This window comes from Perca fluviatilis, chromosome 5 (assembly GCF_010015445.1).
Source record: "Perca fluviatilis chromosome 5, GENO_Pfluv_1.0, whole genome shotgun sequence".
In the NCBI taxonomy this organism is placed as follows: domain Eukaryota; kingdom Metazoa; phylum Chordata; class Actinopteri; order Perciformes; family Percidae; genus Perca; species Perca fluviatilis.
This window is the reverse complement of record NC_053116.1, coordinates 12,923,685-12,942,353: the sequence shown is the minus strand read 5'-3', so window position 1 is coordinate 12,942,353 and position 18,669 is coordinate 12,923,685. Positions and strand designations below refer to the sequence as shown.

Below are 18,669 nucleotides of genomic sequence, written 5' to 3'. Positions count from 1 at the left end.
TTGTGCAACAATGTTTTAAATCGATTCTTTTCCCTAGAATCGATACTTTTTATTTATACGGTACCGTTATTTTCTGACCAAAAGCAGAAAATGCAACAAATAAATGTTATGTACTTCTTAGTCTATATCGATGACATTTCATTTCCGGGATTGTTCAGGTGCCGACGGAAATTCTGCCAGAGGTCCGTCATTTTCGGCCAAATGTCGGTCACCTTTCGCTTTCTTGCTGTTGGAATTCTAAACTCGATTTATGAGGACTATGGTTAACTGCTCCTCAGATCTCTGCAGGGTAAATCCAGACAGCTAGCTAGACTATCTGTCCAATCTGAATTTTCTGTTGCACGACTAAAAGAACTTTTGAACGAGCAGATGTTCCACCAAAACAAGTTCCTTCTTGAGGCTAGTTTGCAGAGGCACCATTTTCTCCGTCCGGTGCTTAGCATCGCCCAAGATGATTGTGATTGGTTTAAAGAAATGCCAATAACCGCGCCAGACCCTCCTCCGGGGCGCTGTGGAGGAAGGTCTGGCAATGCGAGACTATGAACTTCTTTACAAATGAAATAAATCAGACTGACTGACTGACGTGTGATGTGCATTGTTTTTAGAAAGCAATTAGTTTTTAGAAAATGTCTCATATTTTGTCTAGAAGTGGATTATTCGACTTTAGTTTTTTATAAAGCTTTAGTGCATAACTTTTTTATATTAATTAACATCAGTTACATTCAAGCCATTGCCAAATGAGTTGATAAAAAGCCAACTAAGACTATCAGCTCCACAAAATTCTCTCTGGATTTCACAGTATGGCTCTGTTCAGAAACTGGTGTCATCTGGCGTCATCCGGCGATATCCGGTGACTTTTGCACGCAGAAGCTTGAGTGAAGATAATTACCTCTACTAAAGAGTCCATCATGTTTTTTCAATCCTCCGTGTCCTCCTTGGCTACTGGCAACTGTGTGGAGGAGGGGTGGGGGTGGTGCGCGCTCACGGAAGGTTTGTATCATGTGGATGTGCCGACAGTTTTGTTGTTATTACTTAGAATTCCTCATGGGGGAGACAGAAACTACGCACTATAGCTTTAAAGAAGGAAAAGAAAATCGCATTACTCACTGCTATCGGATCGCAATCACAAATCGAATCTGAACCCATTTTTCATGAAAGAATCAAATCTGGACAAAAGCATATCGTCCCAGCCCAAATACTCATTCATTGAATTCTACCTTCATGAAGCGTGCAGTATCACATTTAGTTTGTGGTGCGACTGTCAAATAGGGGTCAATTAAAGCCTTTGCTAAGTTTTAAAGCTATAGATTGTGGTTTGCATTAGGTTACATTATAGTATGCATCACAATCTGTGCTGTGATTTGAAATATGCAATAAATTGTCAACCTCTGTGCTAACAGGCTCCAGTCTGCTTATTTAGGACAAGGGGATTATATATTCTTCTGTTTTCTTAGGTAATTGTACAGTGTATTAATAACTATAATCTATATAAAGTGCTTCTTTTATGTTGTGTTGTAAGTTTGTTTTTTCTTTCATGGGCCAGTCTGCTAACGTGCTTATTAAATTCAGGTTCACTCCCTGTTCCTGCTGTGCATTTGTATCCCTCTGTGGTGTCATAAAACCAAATTAAAATAGAGGGGGTAATATACATGGTCTCAAACCAAGATAAAATAGCTAAGTATCATGTCTCTGTCTCTATTCACTCTGCTGTCTGTCATTGTCCACTTCAATTTTCAATTGTTGCTAGAGTACAATATGCCCTAGATAGGATTCCAGTATGTGACAAAAGACTGAAATATAATTTGAAGTACAGTGTTGAAAAAGATTTAGAGGAAAAGGGAGGACAGGCTGAGAATCCTTTGAATGCATTTAGCCTAACTGTGTTGTCTTACTATTAATGGAACGCTTTGGAGACGTCCTGTCCCTTGAATTGTGGTGTGTTATATCAGATTGATTCATCTGTGAATTATTTCTCTCATTCATTTGCACTCCTGCCTGCAGCAGATGTGTCAAGCATATAGTTGTTTATGCAAATAGGAAGATAATGATATGTACTTGTTACTGTAGCAAAAAAAAACTACTCTACTTTCCAAGACAAAAATCCAATACTTTGTTACTCAATTAGTGTGAAAGTGGATGACAGTAAATCCCCATGGTGTTCACTCTTGGCATTTTACCTTCTATATGACACAATGTAATTATTCAGCATTCAGACTGTACTCATATTGACCTACAGTATATAGCTGGACCAATGCCAGTAGGTTAAGAGCTGCTTCACCTTTATGGAAGACCAAACAAGTATCATTCAAGCATTGTTACCTTTGTTTGCAGTTATTAAACTATGGTCAAGAATAAATTCTCTGGGGAAACAATGGTGAGACGCAATCTGTCCACCTGGTGCTGTTGTAATTTGGTGATACTATCACTGCAAGAGAAGAATTCCAGTGATGCAGCCAATCTTACTGGCTTAAAGATGTGAAATCAAAATTCCAAATGTTTTCTTCTGTTTGGCAAAAAATCAAAGGTAATTGCCTTGTGTGTGTGAAGGACTTCTGCTGTTGTAGTGTACAGGTTGCACATGGTTGTATGCAAGACCGGTAAAGCTAGAGAACATTTGCTCACTGACAACAGATTTTTGGTTTGAGGTACAGGGCATACAAAACATGGCCAATCACCTAACGGAGAGAAAACAGCAAGCATGTTTTATGGCATTGTAATGGCAAAAAAATTAAATCTGTATGAATCTGTAGTTGTATGCATGTTCCTCCAAGTGATCCAGTTTCCTGCAACAGTCTAAAGACATACAGGTTAGGGGAATTGGAAACTCAAAACTATGTATAGGTGTGAATGTGTATGGATTTGTCTGTTCATGTGTGTGTTAGCCTGGATAGGATGGCCTCTTACCCCCCCCCCCGCAACCCTGAACAGGATAAGCCATATTGCAGATGGATGGATAGATGGCATCCTAGAATTGATTTGATACCATGACAGCATCACACACAATTTTATTCTTTGAACAATTTAAATTACTGAGTTACTCCTCTGCTAACAAGAATAAAAAGAAAGAAAAAATAGTAATAGATGGAAGCCACATTCACTGATTACACTACAGTACGTAAAAGTAAAGTCAGCCTTTGATCAACTGACAGCCATGTGTTCCAGCTGCGAGGGCTGCTGCCAGATGGCTTGGCCCCTTCCCATGCACGGTCACAAATACCAGCCCCTGTCAGTCAGCTCACACAGAGACCCAGAGGGAGGCTGGCCTCCGTTCTTTCTGCTGGGTTACATATGATATGCTGGCTGCAGAGCGATAATGAGGTCCAGCACTAAACTTGATTGGCATGAACACAACCAGAGGTTTAGAATTGAGCATTAAAGATGTCATCCCACACTCTTTTAGAAGTTCACTATATGAAAAACCCTCCTCCTGTCTTCTCATCTCCCTTCACCTTGTTCTTTCTTCACCTGTAAGCTCTCCTGCTGTCTTCTTCTGTCCCTTCAGCCTGTTCAAACTCCCACTGTGCGCTTAAAAAAAAAAAAAAAACACCCTTGTCCTTCCTTCCCTTATCCGTCTGTATATCAACCTGTCTCATGGGGAGCTGCCGCCATCTCAAAACAATGAGACACATCACATGGGGCAAGGCTGTGACGTTGTGTGGGTTAGAACCCATTGGGGTCCTCTGCTCTCTGCTTCTCTCAAAGGACACCAGTGTCCTTTGAGAGGAGCTAATAAGAAGCAACAGCAGAGTAGGCATGGGCTGGTTACCGGTTTCAAGGTATACCGCGGTTTGAAAAAGTCAAGGTTTCAACACCACTAACATTTTCCGTCATACCGTTCCTAAGGTATGAGCAGTTTTTTATGAGTGATCAATGAGAGAAACTGCAGTTTAGTAATCGGCTCCCTGCCAGTGTGCATGCCAATGTTGTTTTTTACCCAGACATTTAAAAAAAATAATGCATTTTAAAGCTATAATTGCAATAACGCAATACCGTGAAACCGTGATATTTTTGCTGAAGGTTATCTTACCGTCAGAATCGTATACCGGCCCATGTCTACAGCAGAACCACAGAGATCAGGGACCAGAAAGTATACTTATGCTATGGATTTTATGCAGAACTGACTACTAGCTGTGTGACTTTCCCCATGAAACCCATCTTATTAATCCGTATGACGGGACCAGGTCACGGACAGTGTCTGGTGGGTCCCATGATGACAACACTAGTCATTTATTCTAATGAGCTTTGGTCCCAAGGCAAGCGACAAAATTACTCATTTGGGTTATCGGTCATGAAAGTTCAAGACCTCTTTTCGCAGAGTATTACCCGTGTGTTTTTTCAGATTCTGGATGCGTAATGTTCTCCTTTTAGCCAAGGCAACTGTCACTCTATTAAAAGACCCAGAGTGTGGTGTTTTCCCATCCTCTGCAGGTTTTCATCCCAGAGGTGAGAGGTTTTCCTCTCACTTCTGAGTGGAGACAAGGCAGGTCATCATTGAGCAGCATATTCAATTTTACTGTCATTTCAAAAAACACACTCTTAATTGTTATGTAACAGACTGTACAGAAAAAAATACTTCATTCTCTTAGCTGTTCTCATTAAGTAACTCTCACTAAAAAACACTTAAACACTCCACAGTATAACCTGCAACAGATATGAGTTCAGGTAGATTGAAGTGTGAGAGAATTGATGGAGCATGAAAATCAGTGTCGTTTTTGATTTAGTAATGTTACTTTGCTTTTTTGGTTTTTTTATCCACTTTGGATGGGGAAAGTTAGCAAGGGTCCAAATCCTGCAGGGGAATGCATCACCAAAGCAAAGGAAAGCTGTTTAATAAATCTCCACAAGCGAGTGACCTGGACCCATTTGTAAAAACTTAGCTTTGCTTTGGAAGGCATATTTGTGTCATGACAGCTATAAGTTTACACCTCAGCTGACTAATCAACTTTCATTCAAGTGTTGTCAATGTAATGAATGGTGGACTGCCTCATTTTGGTACCCAAGTGCTTTCTAAAATAGCATGTTACAGTCTGTCCTAAACGTGTGAGAGTGACCACGTCCGCTGCCACACGTCACAAGGGAGTAAACCGGAGAATGGGAGGGCGTTAACGACGTCACAGTGTTGTTACAGTTCTGTTAGGCTGCTCACCTTCCATGTCTCCTCCCTTTTCCCTCCCACTCGTCTCTACCCCCATCCTCCCTCTGCAGTGGACGTGCATCGCATTTGGAGCAGCAGGCAGCAGGTGGAGATGACATCATCTGCACTGCAGCACACTGCAGCACTGGGTCTGAACAAAGACATGTCAGCCTAGCGCTAACTATCTCTCTCTCTCTCTCTCTCTCTCTCTCGCTCCATCTCTCCGTCTATGTCTGTCCCCCCATATCAGCCAGAGGGAGAGGGAGAGCATAGCCTTGTACCAAGTCAGGTTGAATTGCTGTGACCTATCTTAACCCTCTGACTTCCCTCCTGACACAAGCACTCAGTCTTGAACAGGCTCTCAAATCTTCCCCTGACCTTGTTTTTTTCACAAGCAACCATGTGGATAGGTGAAGATGGATCCCACCTAGGAAGAAAGACTGCAAAAGCTCAGAGCATTTCCCCCGCTTGATAAGAGAGTGATTGGCTAAACTGACAGCAGGCCCACGTAGACAGTCCACAGCACATACAGGGATCAGAGGCTGAGACCTCAGTGTTGTCCTCCAAGTGCATTATTCACAATGCAGCATGTTGTCACTAAGAGCACTAATTTACCAGCCAGTGACTTTATGTTTTTCTGTCCAATAATAGCAGTTACTTGACCTCTTTTACAGTGGCTTATAGGAGGGCTGACTGTGACATTAGCTCCCCAGCGAGCCCTGAGCCGTGAATGCCAAGATACAGTAAAGCGCAAATGTCACCAGGTCGTGCTGTGAAGGCTCCCCACTTAGAGTCATTAGGTCCCTACCTACGGTGTCAACACTGAGAAAAGGGAGTAGGCCAAGTTCACAAAAGAACAGCAAAGAAGATTTATAGACTCTATTTTTTTTTTGCCTTTCTCTCTCCTTGCTGGAGTAATGAGTCCTTCCACTCCCCTTCATCAATAAGCCAATAGCACGCAGGCAGACCATACACACAGCCATGTTCCTGTCGCCTAGTTACCGCTCGGCAGCAGGTTGCCACAGAAACGGCCTCATAGTGGCTAAATGGGGAATGCTAATGCAGTCTTCTGTATACTCCCTGCTGCAGTGGGCTCTCTGTGCCCATCCCATTCTACTGTCTACACAGCATACAGCGTGTGTGTGTGTGTGTGTGTGTGTGTGTGTGTGTGTGTGTAGGTGGGGAGGTTTCCCAAATGTCATTGTGAACCTTGTGTCTTGTAATGTTACAGAAACATAATGCAACAGGTTTAGATTGCAGTGTTTGGACTGGAGTTGAATTGGGGTGTGTTTACTTTTTACTTTTAGTTAATCAAATGCATGTTGTGTAGCCATCAAAACCTGCCCGGTAATGTCACAGCCTGCTTAATTTTTTAGTTTCCCCCTCACTTCACCCTGTTTGTTTTTTTGTGCGTCTGTTTCACCAATTAAAATACATTTTAGTCTTTAGAAATCACTTGCTCTGACCTCTTCTCACTAGAATTATTGAATTGAATAATGCAGTGTGTTCTATATTTCTGCCAAGGCTGAAAACCTGAGCAGAGACAACCCGCAAAACCACTCTGACACAGGGTACAAAGCAGTAGTTGCCTCCTAAGCAGCATGTACAGTGAACACTCTTTGAAGTCTTATACACCTCCATCCATCTTACTGTATGGAGGTGTATAAGACATATATGGAAAGGCTAGGTTTTCAAGGACTCTGGATAGGTGCAATTTGTGATTGATTCTGTACTATCAGCTTCATAGTCCTCCTACCATACAGGCTCATGGAACAGGCTTGGGCTGGGACTCCTGGCCATAATAGGGTGTACTTAATCATCAGGAGGGCCTTCAGCTGTACACTCCCCCAAGAGCATGTCTGAAGCCCTTTGTGAAAGGGTGGACACATTTAACATGCCCCCACTCATTGGCCAATCGTTCAACCTGTATTAGTGTGCTGGGTTGAGTGGTGCGGCAGAGATGGAGGCAGGAGTTTAGTGATGGCAGCCATTAGCAGATGATTGATGGGCTTTAAAGGCTATTTTAGTAAAGCCAATGTTTTGATGAATTTAATGATTGATGCTATTGTTTTCATTCACACTCTGGGGAGATTAATAATGATTATAAGTATTTTTTATGTTACAGCTGAAAGTAGGATATTAACTTGCCATCAACTTTGCGGTATCTCAGAAATAGACTTTGTTCTTAAATGGTTGATTGTATGCCTCATGATGTTAAGCCCCACAGTCACTGCGACAGTCTTAATGCTGCTCAGAGCAACATATTTGGTGCAGCTTGTGGTGCATACTGTGTGATCATTTGTCTTGTCAGGAACACAGGGTTGTTTGTGCTGGTAATAGCAAAGACAGACATTTTTTTTTGCACACTGGATGCTACTTGTGTGCTGACGTGTTCTTCTTCTGTGTCCCACTGTTTGCCTAGATAACCAGTTCAGAATGTCTATCCTGGAGCGCTTGGAGCAGATGGAGAGGAGGATGGCAGAGATGGCCAGCCACCAGCAGTCGAGCAGCGCAGGGAGTGGCGGAGCTGGGGGAGGAACAGGGGGAGGAGGAGGAGGAGGAGGAGGAGGAGGAGGAGGAGGAGGGGGGGGAGGCGGAGGAGGAGGAGGAGGCAACAACAGCCAGTCACAGGTAAAAAGCCACATCATGCTACTCATACAGTATGTTGTTCATAAAAACGTGCATGTGACAGTACACAGCAAGCACATTGTGTTTTGTCATTATTGTTTGACAAAAGTACTGTATAGCAATTTTGTTGTTGTTGTTTTTGTTGTTAAAGAGGCATATACATCAACCAGTAATGATATGCTGTTTTGTGTATCTAAGTGTTTATCTGGTCAGACGCAGGCCAGCAGCTCCTTTGAGAGTCGTGTCGTCGTGGTCTGTGAGAAGATGATGAGCAGAGCTTGCTGGGCCAAGTCCAAACATTTAATCCACTCCAAGACCTTCAGAGGCATGACACTCCTTCACCTGGCTGCAGGCCAGGGCTACGCCACCCTCATCCAGACACTCATCAAGTGGCGGTGAGAACAAAATGCTCTACATACTGGATAATGGCACTTTGGTTTGTAATTGGGGTGCACCACACTAAATAGCAGTGAGATACTCATTGTTTTCTCTCTTCTATCCAGCACCAAACATGCTGATAGTATTGATTTGGAGTTAGAAGTGGACCCTCTCAATGTAGATCACTTCTCCTGCACGCCTCTGGTAAGAGAGCTGAAGTTAACACGTTTGCAACAGTGTGAGCATCTGATCAGATTGATGCTTTTTTTTTTTTTTTTCTGCTGTAATGAAACCCATTAACTCTTTCCCTTTTCTGTTTTCCGTCCAGATGTGGGCATGTGCACTGGGTCACCTGGAGGCAGCAGTGGTCCTGTATAAATGGGACAGACGTGCCCTAGCTATCCCAGATTCTCTGGGTCGCTTACCCCTCTCAATTGCCCGATCTCGTGGCCATACCAAATTGGCCGAATGTCTAGAGCAGCTACAAAGGGAAGAGCAGCAGCCACCAGCCCCTCTACCACCTGCAACTCGCATGTCTTTCTCCCCAGCCCCCGACACCCCCACTACAGACAGCTGGATGGTCAGCTGGGCAAACAACAGTGGAGTAGCACCCAGTGGCAAGAAAGGGGGTCCTGCCACCACTACAACCACATCCAGCACCACAAGCCTCAATCCAGGCCAGTACAGTTCCCTTTTGACTCTGTCTCTTACTGTACACTAGTTACGCTGATGGCCTCACATAAGTCACTGACTTGGTGAATGGTGCTAAAGCACCACCATTCACCAAAGAAAACCAATGCTTCGGTTCCCCCCCGACCTTTACCAAGAGCATTTGCCAAAATAAAATGCTCTTGGTAAAGGTCTGTGGGGACCAAGGCGTTTGCTTTTCCAAGTTTAAGATATTTTCCAGTGCACCTGCACAGAAGAATTGTTGGATGTGCAAATTGTTTCCTCGAAAAGCTCACAGAAGTCACTGACTGGAAGAACCCCTATGTTCTGTCTTTATCAGTGTATTATGCTGCTAATTGTTACTTTTTTGTGTTTTTTTACAGACTTAAGGAGGCCCAGGTCAGAGCCCTCCAACTACTACAGCAGCGAGGGCCAACGAGACCTCCCACTAGCTAAAAAACATAAACCCAACCCAGAACTGTTTCAGATTCGGCCTGACAAGGCCATGTCTGTTCCTCTAAGCCTGGAGCAGCAACAGCTCCACAAGCTGTCCTCTAGCCCCAAGAGCCTATCCTCAGAGGGACTGAGCTCAGACAAAGGCCTGTCTACAGGAAGCAGCACAGGGACAACCAGATGGACCTCCAGACAGAGTTTCTCCAGCAGCGGCATGGGGAGGAAGGCGTTGGGGGTCAGTGGAAGCAGCAGCCTGGGGAAGGAGAAACTGGTCAACCGGTTGCGTCAGCGGGAACAGCTAGGCATGCTGGTGATGGCTGACAGAGAAATGGCTGATGCAGAACTGTTATCCTATCGGGAAGATCTGGAGAACCAGGACTGTCTCACACAGATGGATGACCTGCAGGTGAGAGGAAACAACTGTGTACTAAATGTGTAGAACTCGGCACTAGTACAGCCACAGATGTAAGGTTCAAAATAATTCAGACCAAAAACATTTTGCTGTTGATTTAAATGCCTGCATCACAGAAATTGCATAACATACAATACGTAATATTAAAGTATAGTAACATATAGTAGAGATGTTCTAATGCCAAAAACAGTATTAAAACAGTAATTAAACTGAAACTGGCAACACTAGTGCCACCCCTCAAAATTGAAGCTTTGCATTCTGTACACATCGCCATTTTACTGGTGGGATTGTTTAAGTGTAAATTATTGTCAAATTGCGGACATTTTGCTAACATTAGATTTGACTGGGTGAATAGACTCATACTTACCTTCCGATACTGGTATCAGTATCAGAACAACTCTAACATATAGTATAGTTACTATATACTATATACTTACTATATACATTACATATATATTATCAGAGGGAGGCGGCAGTATGGATATTTTAGTGGCACCACTTTGGAAAGTGGCATGTTCATGAACTACATTGTCCCCAGTGAGGAAAGCATGGCAAGATGAGATTTCAATTGGACATAACCGCACCATGCCACCTCTTTTATGTCCGCCTTCTGCATTGGGTAGGCGGCATGCACCAGGCCAACCTGGCACTCTGTCGATGGCCATCACTGCATAATAAACTCTCTCTATTGATCCACTTCCATAGCCAAGGGATTCTTCCAGCCATCCATCTCCGTCTAACTACTCCTCCAACAGATGAAGTGCTGGATTAGGAAGTTTAGCCTCTAACAGTATCACTCTCATTCTTATTCCACTCCATTGGCATTTAAGCCAACATTTTTGTCACATGGCCAAACAATTAAACCTGCATGTCTAGATCATGTTCAGTCATGTTTTTTTAGCTCAGCTATTTATAGTGAATAACATTGACAAAGGTGGGTCCTCTCCTCACTCATCTTTGTTTGTCCCAATGAAACAGGCAAATATGATGACTCTGGCAGAGCACATCATTGAAGCAACGCCAGAGAGAATCAAAAGGGAGAACTTCACGACAGTGGACTCTGTGCCCGTAGACACGTCAGGGGTCAGCAACACCATGAACTGGCTGGCCAACTACCTTGGAGATGTGGAACAGCTGCCGAGCATCATACACCTACGGTAAGCAGCACTGTGGGGAAGTGAATTGCAGATATGCATATTGTGTGGGTGTGTGTGCAGTATGTGTGTCCTATCCACTGCATTCATCCTTTTTTCCTAGCTTTGTTACAACCTGGTACTGTCCAAATAGGTGACTATTTTGTGGGAGTACAACGTATGGACAATAAAAAACAACACCATAAACTGAAGTTGATTTTGGTGTGCAGTATATTCTGTTGCAACTGGATATTTTGTATTAAGCATAATGCCAGGATGGATCATTCGAAACTGTAACCCATAGGGCTATCAATTTGAAAAAATTGGTTGTTTTATTTGATGGAGTGGGCAGTGGCTCAGGAGTGCTTATTATCTGTGGCTGTTAATTTTTGGAAGTTTTATTTACACCCACTACAGTTTCCGCCAACGTCTCAAGCAGGCAGTCAAAGAAACAAACTGAAAATAAACACTTTCTGTTATGAGTTGTTACATTTCTTCATGTGGCATGACAATTTGGCACACTGTGTCAAAAGATCAATTTGTTGTGACTTTGATTCCTGCATCCACCACTATTGTACTAAACATTCTTTATTAGTTAGATGTACAAATTGAGCGCAAGTGTAAGATAGACAGGTTAAGTGTTAGCTTGCATATTTACTATGAATATGAACTAAAGTGACCAGTTCTGTCATCTTCTTTCCTTAGATCTCTGTATAATGAAACCTTGACCCCCTCGTCCAACCCCAGCCTCAGTCCTGGGGGGTCTCCACTGAGAGAGGGGCCCCTGGAGAGGTCTACACTCCCATCCCCAGCTGACTGGAGTGAGTTCATCAATGCCTCCAACAGCAAGGTGGAGCGAGACCTGGCCCAGCTGACTCTGTCAGATCCAGAGCAGAGAGAGCTGTATGAGGCCGCCCGCCTAGTCCAAACTGCCTTCCGCAAGTACAAGGTACAGGCCCGGCACTCAGGTGCCATAAGCTGTGTGTACTGCAGCCCGCAGTGACAGGGCTGTACAGTTAGGACCGGTATTAGTAGATGTTTTGTTTTTGGCGTTTGGAGAGACGTTGAAGGGTTTACTTTTATTTGGTTCCAAGCTATGGAGCTCTGATTTTTGCGCAAATTTTTGCAGTAAAGTTCAGAGTTGTGATGCTGTTCATTAGTATCTTACGTCTTGGGATATACTGTTTCTAATCGTGCTTAATATTATTCAAATTTTTTCTATCTCTACCTCTGTCTCATTCTCTGTTCCTCTGGCTCATATACACATTACAACATGAACAGAAATATATCCAAATATGTCCCTGTGGTTTCAGCATGGGAAGGTGCCTTGAGCAGAGCATGGCCTTGCTTAGAGGAACGACTGCACTGTCCCCTGTATCCCTGCTCCACTTAGACACAATTAAGCTTATGTTCTCGTCCTCTCTCTTTGCCTCTGTTTCTCTCTCTTAGTTAGATGTATGGAGCCTGCTACTGCCTGTTTTAAACTAGCTCTCCACACACCAGTCCTTTCCCACTGCCCGATCCCATTCTTCAACTCGCCACCCACCCCCCCCCCCCACCCCCCAGCTCCTTTTAATGAGTTTTCATATGACAAACTGTTCGCTGTCGTTTCCAGTAATCTGTTATGCCTGTCTACCAGCTGATACTGAGGTGGACCTTTGGCTCTCTGTCGCTCAACGGTTCACCTCCTCCTCCTCCCCACTGATCACATGGGGGCCGGTTCCCCAGGTGTGGACTCATGCCGGCCACCAGGAGACCTCAGGGAGACTTGACAGAGCCACTAATATCCTTTGTGGCAAAATGCAGGTTCAACTGTGACCTCTGACCTATCCCACTCTACTCTCCAACAGGGGCGGCCGCTCCGAGAGCAACAGGAAGTAGCTGCTGCTGTTATTCAACGTTGTTACAAGAAATACAAACAGGTAGGGACCGCCAAAGCATTGATGGTCACATCTAATAAGTGCTTTTGTTTACAGGTTAGTGTATATCACAGTCTCTTGGTACACAGATGCGTTAACTATCTAAAGACTCTTAAATATCTTTAATTAATTATTAATTAATCTTTAATTTTAAGAATAGAGTATGTTAGTGCATCATTCACAATATTTCCCTTTTTTCTGTTTGCAAGCTAACATGGATAGCCTTGAAGGTAAAAAAATAAATAAAAATTCATTACCAGCAGCTGAATTCATTGCCAAACTTCAGGTTGTGTTCTTCTACTATAGTATGAACCCATAACATTGCATTGCAGTATTCACACACAGCAAAGCTTGACATATTGTTTTGTTCTCGTTGGCAGTATGCACTTTATAAGAAGATGACGCAGGCCGCCATCCTTATCCAGAGTAAGTTCCGCAGCTACCACGAACAGAAGAAGTTTCAGCAGAGTAGGAGGGCTGCCATGCTCATTCAGCAATACTACCGCAGCTACAAGGAGTTTGGCAGGCTGAAGCCCAACCACCGCGGGGCTGCTGCCGCCCTCATGCAGCACAAACTAAGGTAGACACTGAGCCACATACTGTAACACTGTTAGTTTTTTTTTGTTTTGTTTATTAATTCTTTTGTGTTTTGGAATGGAACCCCTTCACATTTTCAATGAAAGATACAAGTTGACTCTAATTCATTTTAACAGAGATGCGTGCCAGTTGTCGACTGTTGCTCTACAACAAACAGTAAGACGCTGTTCTCTTTCTGATGTTTTGCAGAGGTAGTCTGCTCACAAAGAGGCAGGATCAGGCTGCCAGGAAGATCATGAGGTTCCTACGTCGCTGCCGCCACAGGTAGACCCCAACACTTACTCATACACATACTAACATACTCATTTTAGACATACTGTACATACACACACCCCCCCTTCCTTTTTTTTAATAAAACCTTCCCCTCTTTTTTTTCCCCCCCCCCCCTTTTCTTTTTTAAAAAAAAAAACCCCCCGTGGCTTTTTTTTTAAAACACAATAAAAACATTATTTTCAAAATCTTGTCCATCTCTCACCTATTCTTTAAACTCGGTGTTGTGTGTTTGATTTATTTTTGTCTGACAAATTGGTGGTGGTCCGAAATGTCTCCCAACACCTAAGCTCCACCCCCTCCCCCTCACTGTATTTGGCCCCCACCTGTCCTCGCCCCCTCCCTCACAGTGCCTACTGTGTGCTAATAGCTGTCTGGTATTGTTTTGCTGTTTATGCCAAGCCCCTTGATGGACCATAGACTGTTCAAGCGGGTGAGTGCAGCCTCAGCAACTCAGTTCGTACCTCTCTCTCTCTCGCTCGCTCTCTCTCTCTCTCTCTTTCTCTCTCTCTCTCTCTCTCTCTCTCTCTCTCTCTCGCTCTCTCTCTCTCTCTCTCTCTCTCTCTCTTTCTCTGATACTCTGTATGCCTCTTTCTCCTTATCTCCCTCTCCGTCTCTCACTCTTTAATAATATAATTATCTCCTCCTGAGGTCTCGGCCTTTGCATTCTCTCCCTCCTTCCCTCACTCTCATTTTCTCTTTTGCTCTTTCTCTTCCATCCCTCCACCCACCCTTCCTCCTTCTCCATCACTGTTGCTTGATGCCTGCTTGCATGAAGGCTGCCGACTGGAGCCACAGGTGGACTAAGAAGCTCAGATTAAGAGCAGAACCTATCTCGAACTAACAAAATGCTTATGAATGACAATATCACTGCAACACTTAACAGGCACTTCTCTGACTCTCTTTATCTCTGTCTTTCTCTCTTTTTTTGGGGGGGTTTTGTGTCGTTTTGCAGATTGCCAGTTTGAGAAAACAGGAAGCTTTTTCTGATCATGTTTTATTCTGCTGCATGTCAAGTGGTGACAACTATGAGCCTTGCTCTTCTGCCTTTAGGCATGCTATGGGCCTGCTGTTTCTCAAGTAGTTGTCTGTCTGTCTGACTGGCTGTGTGTCCTGTTTCTAGGCACTCGACAGACTGAGAGGGGGACTTAACCCCTCTGATTTCAATTTACTAAAACTGTCTCAAACTGTTGAATGTATTATACCCACTCGTTCATCAAAACAAATACATAAAAATGGGAAAACCTGAATGGGAAAAAAGCTCTGAACAGCATATATTTCATATATAGAAGTTTAAGCATTTAGTTATTTTCACAAACCTTTAAACTCCTTGCTATTGACATTCATATTTCATGTTTTTACTCTTTTCCATATTGGCTGTGTACTGTCCTAAAATAGGGCACCATGCTTTTAGAGCAGGTGAGGTTGTTGATGTGATATAGGTTAGGAAGCTGTGGTAGCATATAGGTCACAGAAGTTAGAGCAAAAACAAATAAAAGGTTCCTCGACCCTTTGGGACTAAAACAAAGAACTTAATAGATTCATACCTCCAGGGAGTACTCCAGCACAGCATAAGTGTGTGTGTGTGTGTGTGTGTGTGCGTGCGTGCGTGCGTGCGTGCGTGCGAGCGAGCGTGCGAGCGAGCGAGTGCACGCGCATCTACGTAGGTAGTCTGCCTCTCTTCAATACATAAACGTTACAGTAGTTACCTTCTGCTTTGAATAAGAATAGGGCTAAATCCATTACATGATAGTGGTTGGTGTGTTAAAATCACTTGTACTGTGTAAAAGAGTACTTGGCTGGCTGACCGCTTTTTGCTCATGCACTTGAGACATGTGTCTCTTCTATGAACCCACACCAGCTTCTGGTATTCATTTGTGAACTGCCAGACATGAAGATTTGCAATAGTAGGTACCTTTTTTTTTTCCACAAACGGAGCATTTCTTCTCGACCTTGACCACTGTCTTTAGAAATACTTCTTAGTTCTTTTAGTCTTTTACGTGTGGAAGTGACCTCGACCTAGACCATAACATTTAGTGCAATGATTCATGCTTTTATATTACTGGCTAAATGGATTTAAAGTGTATAAGGACAGTTCTGATCTTTATTTGCGATACGCAAAGGAGCAGTCACCTCATGCTGTGAGGCGCCAGTGCCACATTCTGTATCTTGAGGAACAAAATGTTTCAGGGTGCCAAGTGTCAGTTTGAGTAATAGCGACACTGTAAGTAATATTAACTAGAATTACTAATTGTAATTATCGACATTGTGTTGGGACACTTCAAAATGAAATGCCTTGCATGACAAGATTGATTGTATTTATTATGTCACAAAAGTGCATTTATTCCCAAAAGTAATAGATAATATAGTAATGATTCTGTAATTGTGCTATAATTATCCTCTTTTGTCCATTCCAAAGTGCAAATTCAATTCAATCCTGACCAAGGTTTTCTTTCACAGGCCAGCCGTATAGTTCCTGATGATCTGGGCTGATTTGATATTGTTCTGATAGTTCTGGCTGAACAGTGTGATGCCATTAGGCCTGTGCCTGTCTTGATAAGCTTGTTACTACTGTAGAAACCCTGTAAAGTCATGGATGCTGTATTCATGGACACTTGTCTCTCTCTGTGTTCCAGGGTGAAAGAATTGAAAAGGGCCAGGGAACATGAGACCCCTCAGAAGAGCCCCCTCACGATGTGACATCACTCTCTTGACTCCGCTTTTCTTTTTTGTTTGTACCCGAGAGATTTTACAAGAGAAATGAAAGACGAAAAAAAAAAAAAAAAAACATCAATGCAAGCACTGCAATTATTACTACTACTGCAGTGTTACTGGTTCAACTACTATTACATGTACAACAGCATTTTTTCACATATCTTTTCTTTCCACTGACTTGATTTGGTCGGAGAGTGGCAACTTTTACGGGATTATAAACTAAAAGGGTCAGGGTAGGGGGGGTGCAGAACATTTGCTTTATGGCATTTTTTGCACTTTTTCATGGATTGCTTTGTCTTTTTTGAATATGAAGAGCCGAAACGCAGGACATGCCTGAGGAGGTCTGTCAAACACAAGGACCTCGAGAGACGTAAATTAAGGCTTCTGCAGAAGATCTCAGAGGATAGGGAGACCAAGCAGAAACACTCTGGGCTCGAATTATATTTCATACGTTTTTACGTGACCAATCAATTCATTTGAAGAAGTTTTTCTTTTCTTTTTTTAACCAAATAAATTGGTCACCCACACTCCCACTTCTATCCACTGCTGTAGATGATATGATATTCAATTTAGCTCAACAATTCCAGCTGTCCCACTGTGCTCTACCCCACCAGTCTGCCCACACGGGTGGAGCTACAAATGAATGTAGTCCGGGGGTTTAACCATGCAGAAGCAAATGGGGGATAAAATATTTCTGTTTTGCCATTTCTTTTTGAAAAAAAGAAAAACTATGCTTTATCAGATATATTGTCACTTTATTACTTGAATTTGTTCCATACTGTCCAATGTATTTGTTCCATCATGTCCAATGTATTGGTGATCTGTATCTTCAGACTCTATGTTGTTGAACCCTACCAAGAAAGAATGCATGACTTCTTGGCAAGAAAAGTCTTTGCTTGTGTGCTTATGGTCTAGTCTTTCAGCCTATCCTCTGATTTTCTTTTTGTTTCCATCTTCTCCCCCATAACTTCTATCATCTCAGTAATGAAGCTATGCCTGTATTGTCCTGTTTCTTTTTTGATTTTGTTTTCGTTTTGCTTCGTTCAGTTGATTGATCCTCTGAATCCTAACAAGAGAAAAGTACTTGCCTATTTTGTGTTGTAATGGTTATGGTCATGCAGGTTATTATTGTTCTTTTTAAACGAACTTCAGAGCCTGTGAAGGCTTTTGAGGGGAAGATCACATACATTGCCTTGACGTCTTAGAGATTCTTTGAGGGGTCCCTAAGCTTGTCCCAAAATAGGGGTTTGACAAATCCATATTTTTGACAATTGAGCGATTTCTGTATATAAAGAAGGCTGAAAGTGCGTAGGAAAAAAAACATTTACCCAACGGGGATTGTATTTTAGAAATATATTATTTTATTCATTAAAAATGGGTCAAAAACAGGTATGAGACAAAAACAGAATATTTGTATAGTTTTGTTTGAATGCCTAAGAAGTATGGTTGTATTGTTTGTAAATAGTGTAAATACCTGGGATAAAGATGAGCTATGTGCATGAAAAGTATGAACAGAGTCAAAAGGGGAAAAAAAAAAACAAAAGCAGTAGTGGCTATGCTCTGTAAAATTAAAACTATTTCACTATTAGAGTATTTTATTTTATTTTGATTGTTCTTGAGAAAGCATGATATTATTGCAATATAAAAAAAGTTTTTAAAAAAAAATACTGTATTTAGAGTTAGGAGAAGTCTGCAAAATTATCTTAAAACAAGTATGGTTATGTTTACATTTTTTGTTTGTTTGTTTGTTTTGGGCTACCAAGAATATTTTGCCAATGGTGCCGAGGTATGTGAATGCTATATAGCTTAAAAGAGAATTAAGTTAACTTTTGCAGAACAGATAATCTTACAGTTAAATACACACTAGCACTGAAGACCATAAGATCACAAGTGGTCGACGATCACTAGAACAATAGGGTACACAGATGGCAGAGGGAGTCATATTTAAGCAGAAAGCATTTAAGTCTTTCATGTCTTCACCATTCCCACAGATAACGCAAGCATTTAACCATCACTGAACACACCATAGCAGGGTTTAAGTTGTATATTTTTGTCGTCATTGCAAATGGAATGTGTTATTGAGGCATCTTGCCTGATCTTAAAGATTGGCAGCCTTGCCCATGGTGTTCCTATACGTAATCACTCTCTGTCATTGAGAACAATTTAATTCACCTCTTCAAATTTACCCTATGTGGCGGCAAGCATTGATTGGCTGATCCCTGTAACGAACTGGCGACAGGATTTTCCTAATATAGTGTGTTTAAATAAAATAAAAACCTTGATCAAGGCTGCCAGGCTCTAAATAGACCTTGTATTCCATGTCAAAAAGAACAGTGGAAAATGTGTCTAGTTGAAAAACGT

At 42.5% G+C, this 18,669-nt stretch overlaps 1 protein-coding gene across 1 annotated transcript in view; it reads left to right on the top strand.

Moving 5' to 3' along the window:
• The window catches only part of camta1a (calmodulin binding transcription activator 1a), a 296,881-nt gene extending 278,985 nt beyond the window's left edge, over nucleotides 1-17,896 (top strand). Inside the window, exons 12-25 of the mRNA XM_039799528.1 lie at nucleotides 7,557-7,643; nucleotides 7,692-7,765; nucleotides 7,961-8,157; nucleotides 8,266-8,344; nucleotides 8,469-8,817; nucleotides 9,193-9,668; nucleotides 10,653-10,831; nucleotides 11,513-11,756; nucleotides 12,658-12,729; nucleotides 12,936-12,956; nucleotides 13,107-13,306; nucleotides 13,513-13,587; nucleotides 13,996-14,026; nucleotides 16,230-17,896. Of these exons, the coding sequence (XP_039655462.1) occupies nucleotides 7,557-7,643; nucleotides 7,692-7,765; nucleotides 7,961-8,157; nucleotides 8,266-8,344; nucleotides 8,469-8,817; nucleotides 9,193-9,668; nucleotides 10,653-10,831; nucleotides 11,513-11,756; nucleotides 12,658-12,729; nucleotides 12,936-12,956; nucleotides 13,107-13,306; nucleotides 13,513-13,587; nucleotides 13,996-14,026; nucleotides 16,230-16,262 (2,117 nt within the window). The 3' untranslated portion in view covers nucleotides 16,263-17,896. The remainder of the gene's footprint in view (nucleotides 1-7,556; nucleotides 7,644-7,691; nucleotides 7,766-7,960; nucleotides 8,158-8,265; nucleotides 8,345-8,468; nucleotides 8,818-9,192; nucleotides 9,669-10,652; nucleotides 10,832-11,512; nucleotides 11,757-12,657; nucleotides 12,730-12,935; nucleotides 12,957-13,106; nucleotides 13,307-13,512; nucleotides 13,588-13,995; nucleotides 14,027-16,229) is intronic.
• Nucleotides 17,897-18,669: the final 773 nt, after the last annotated feature.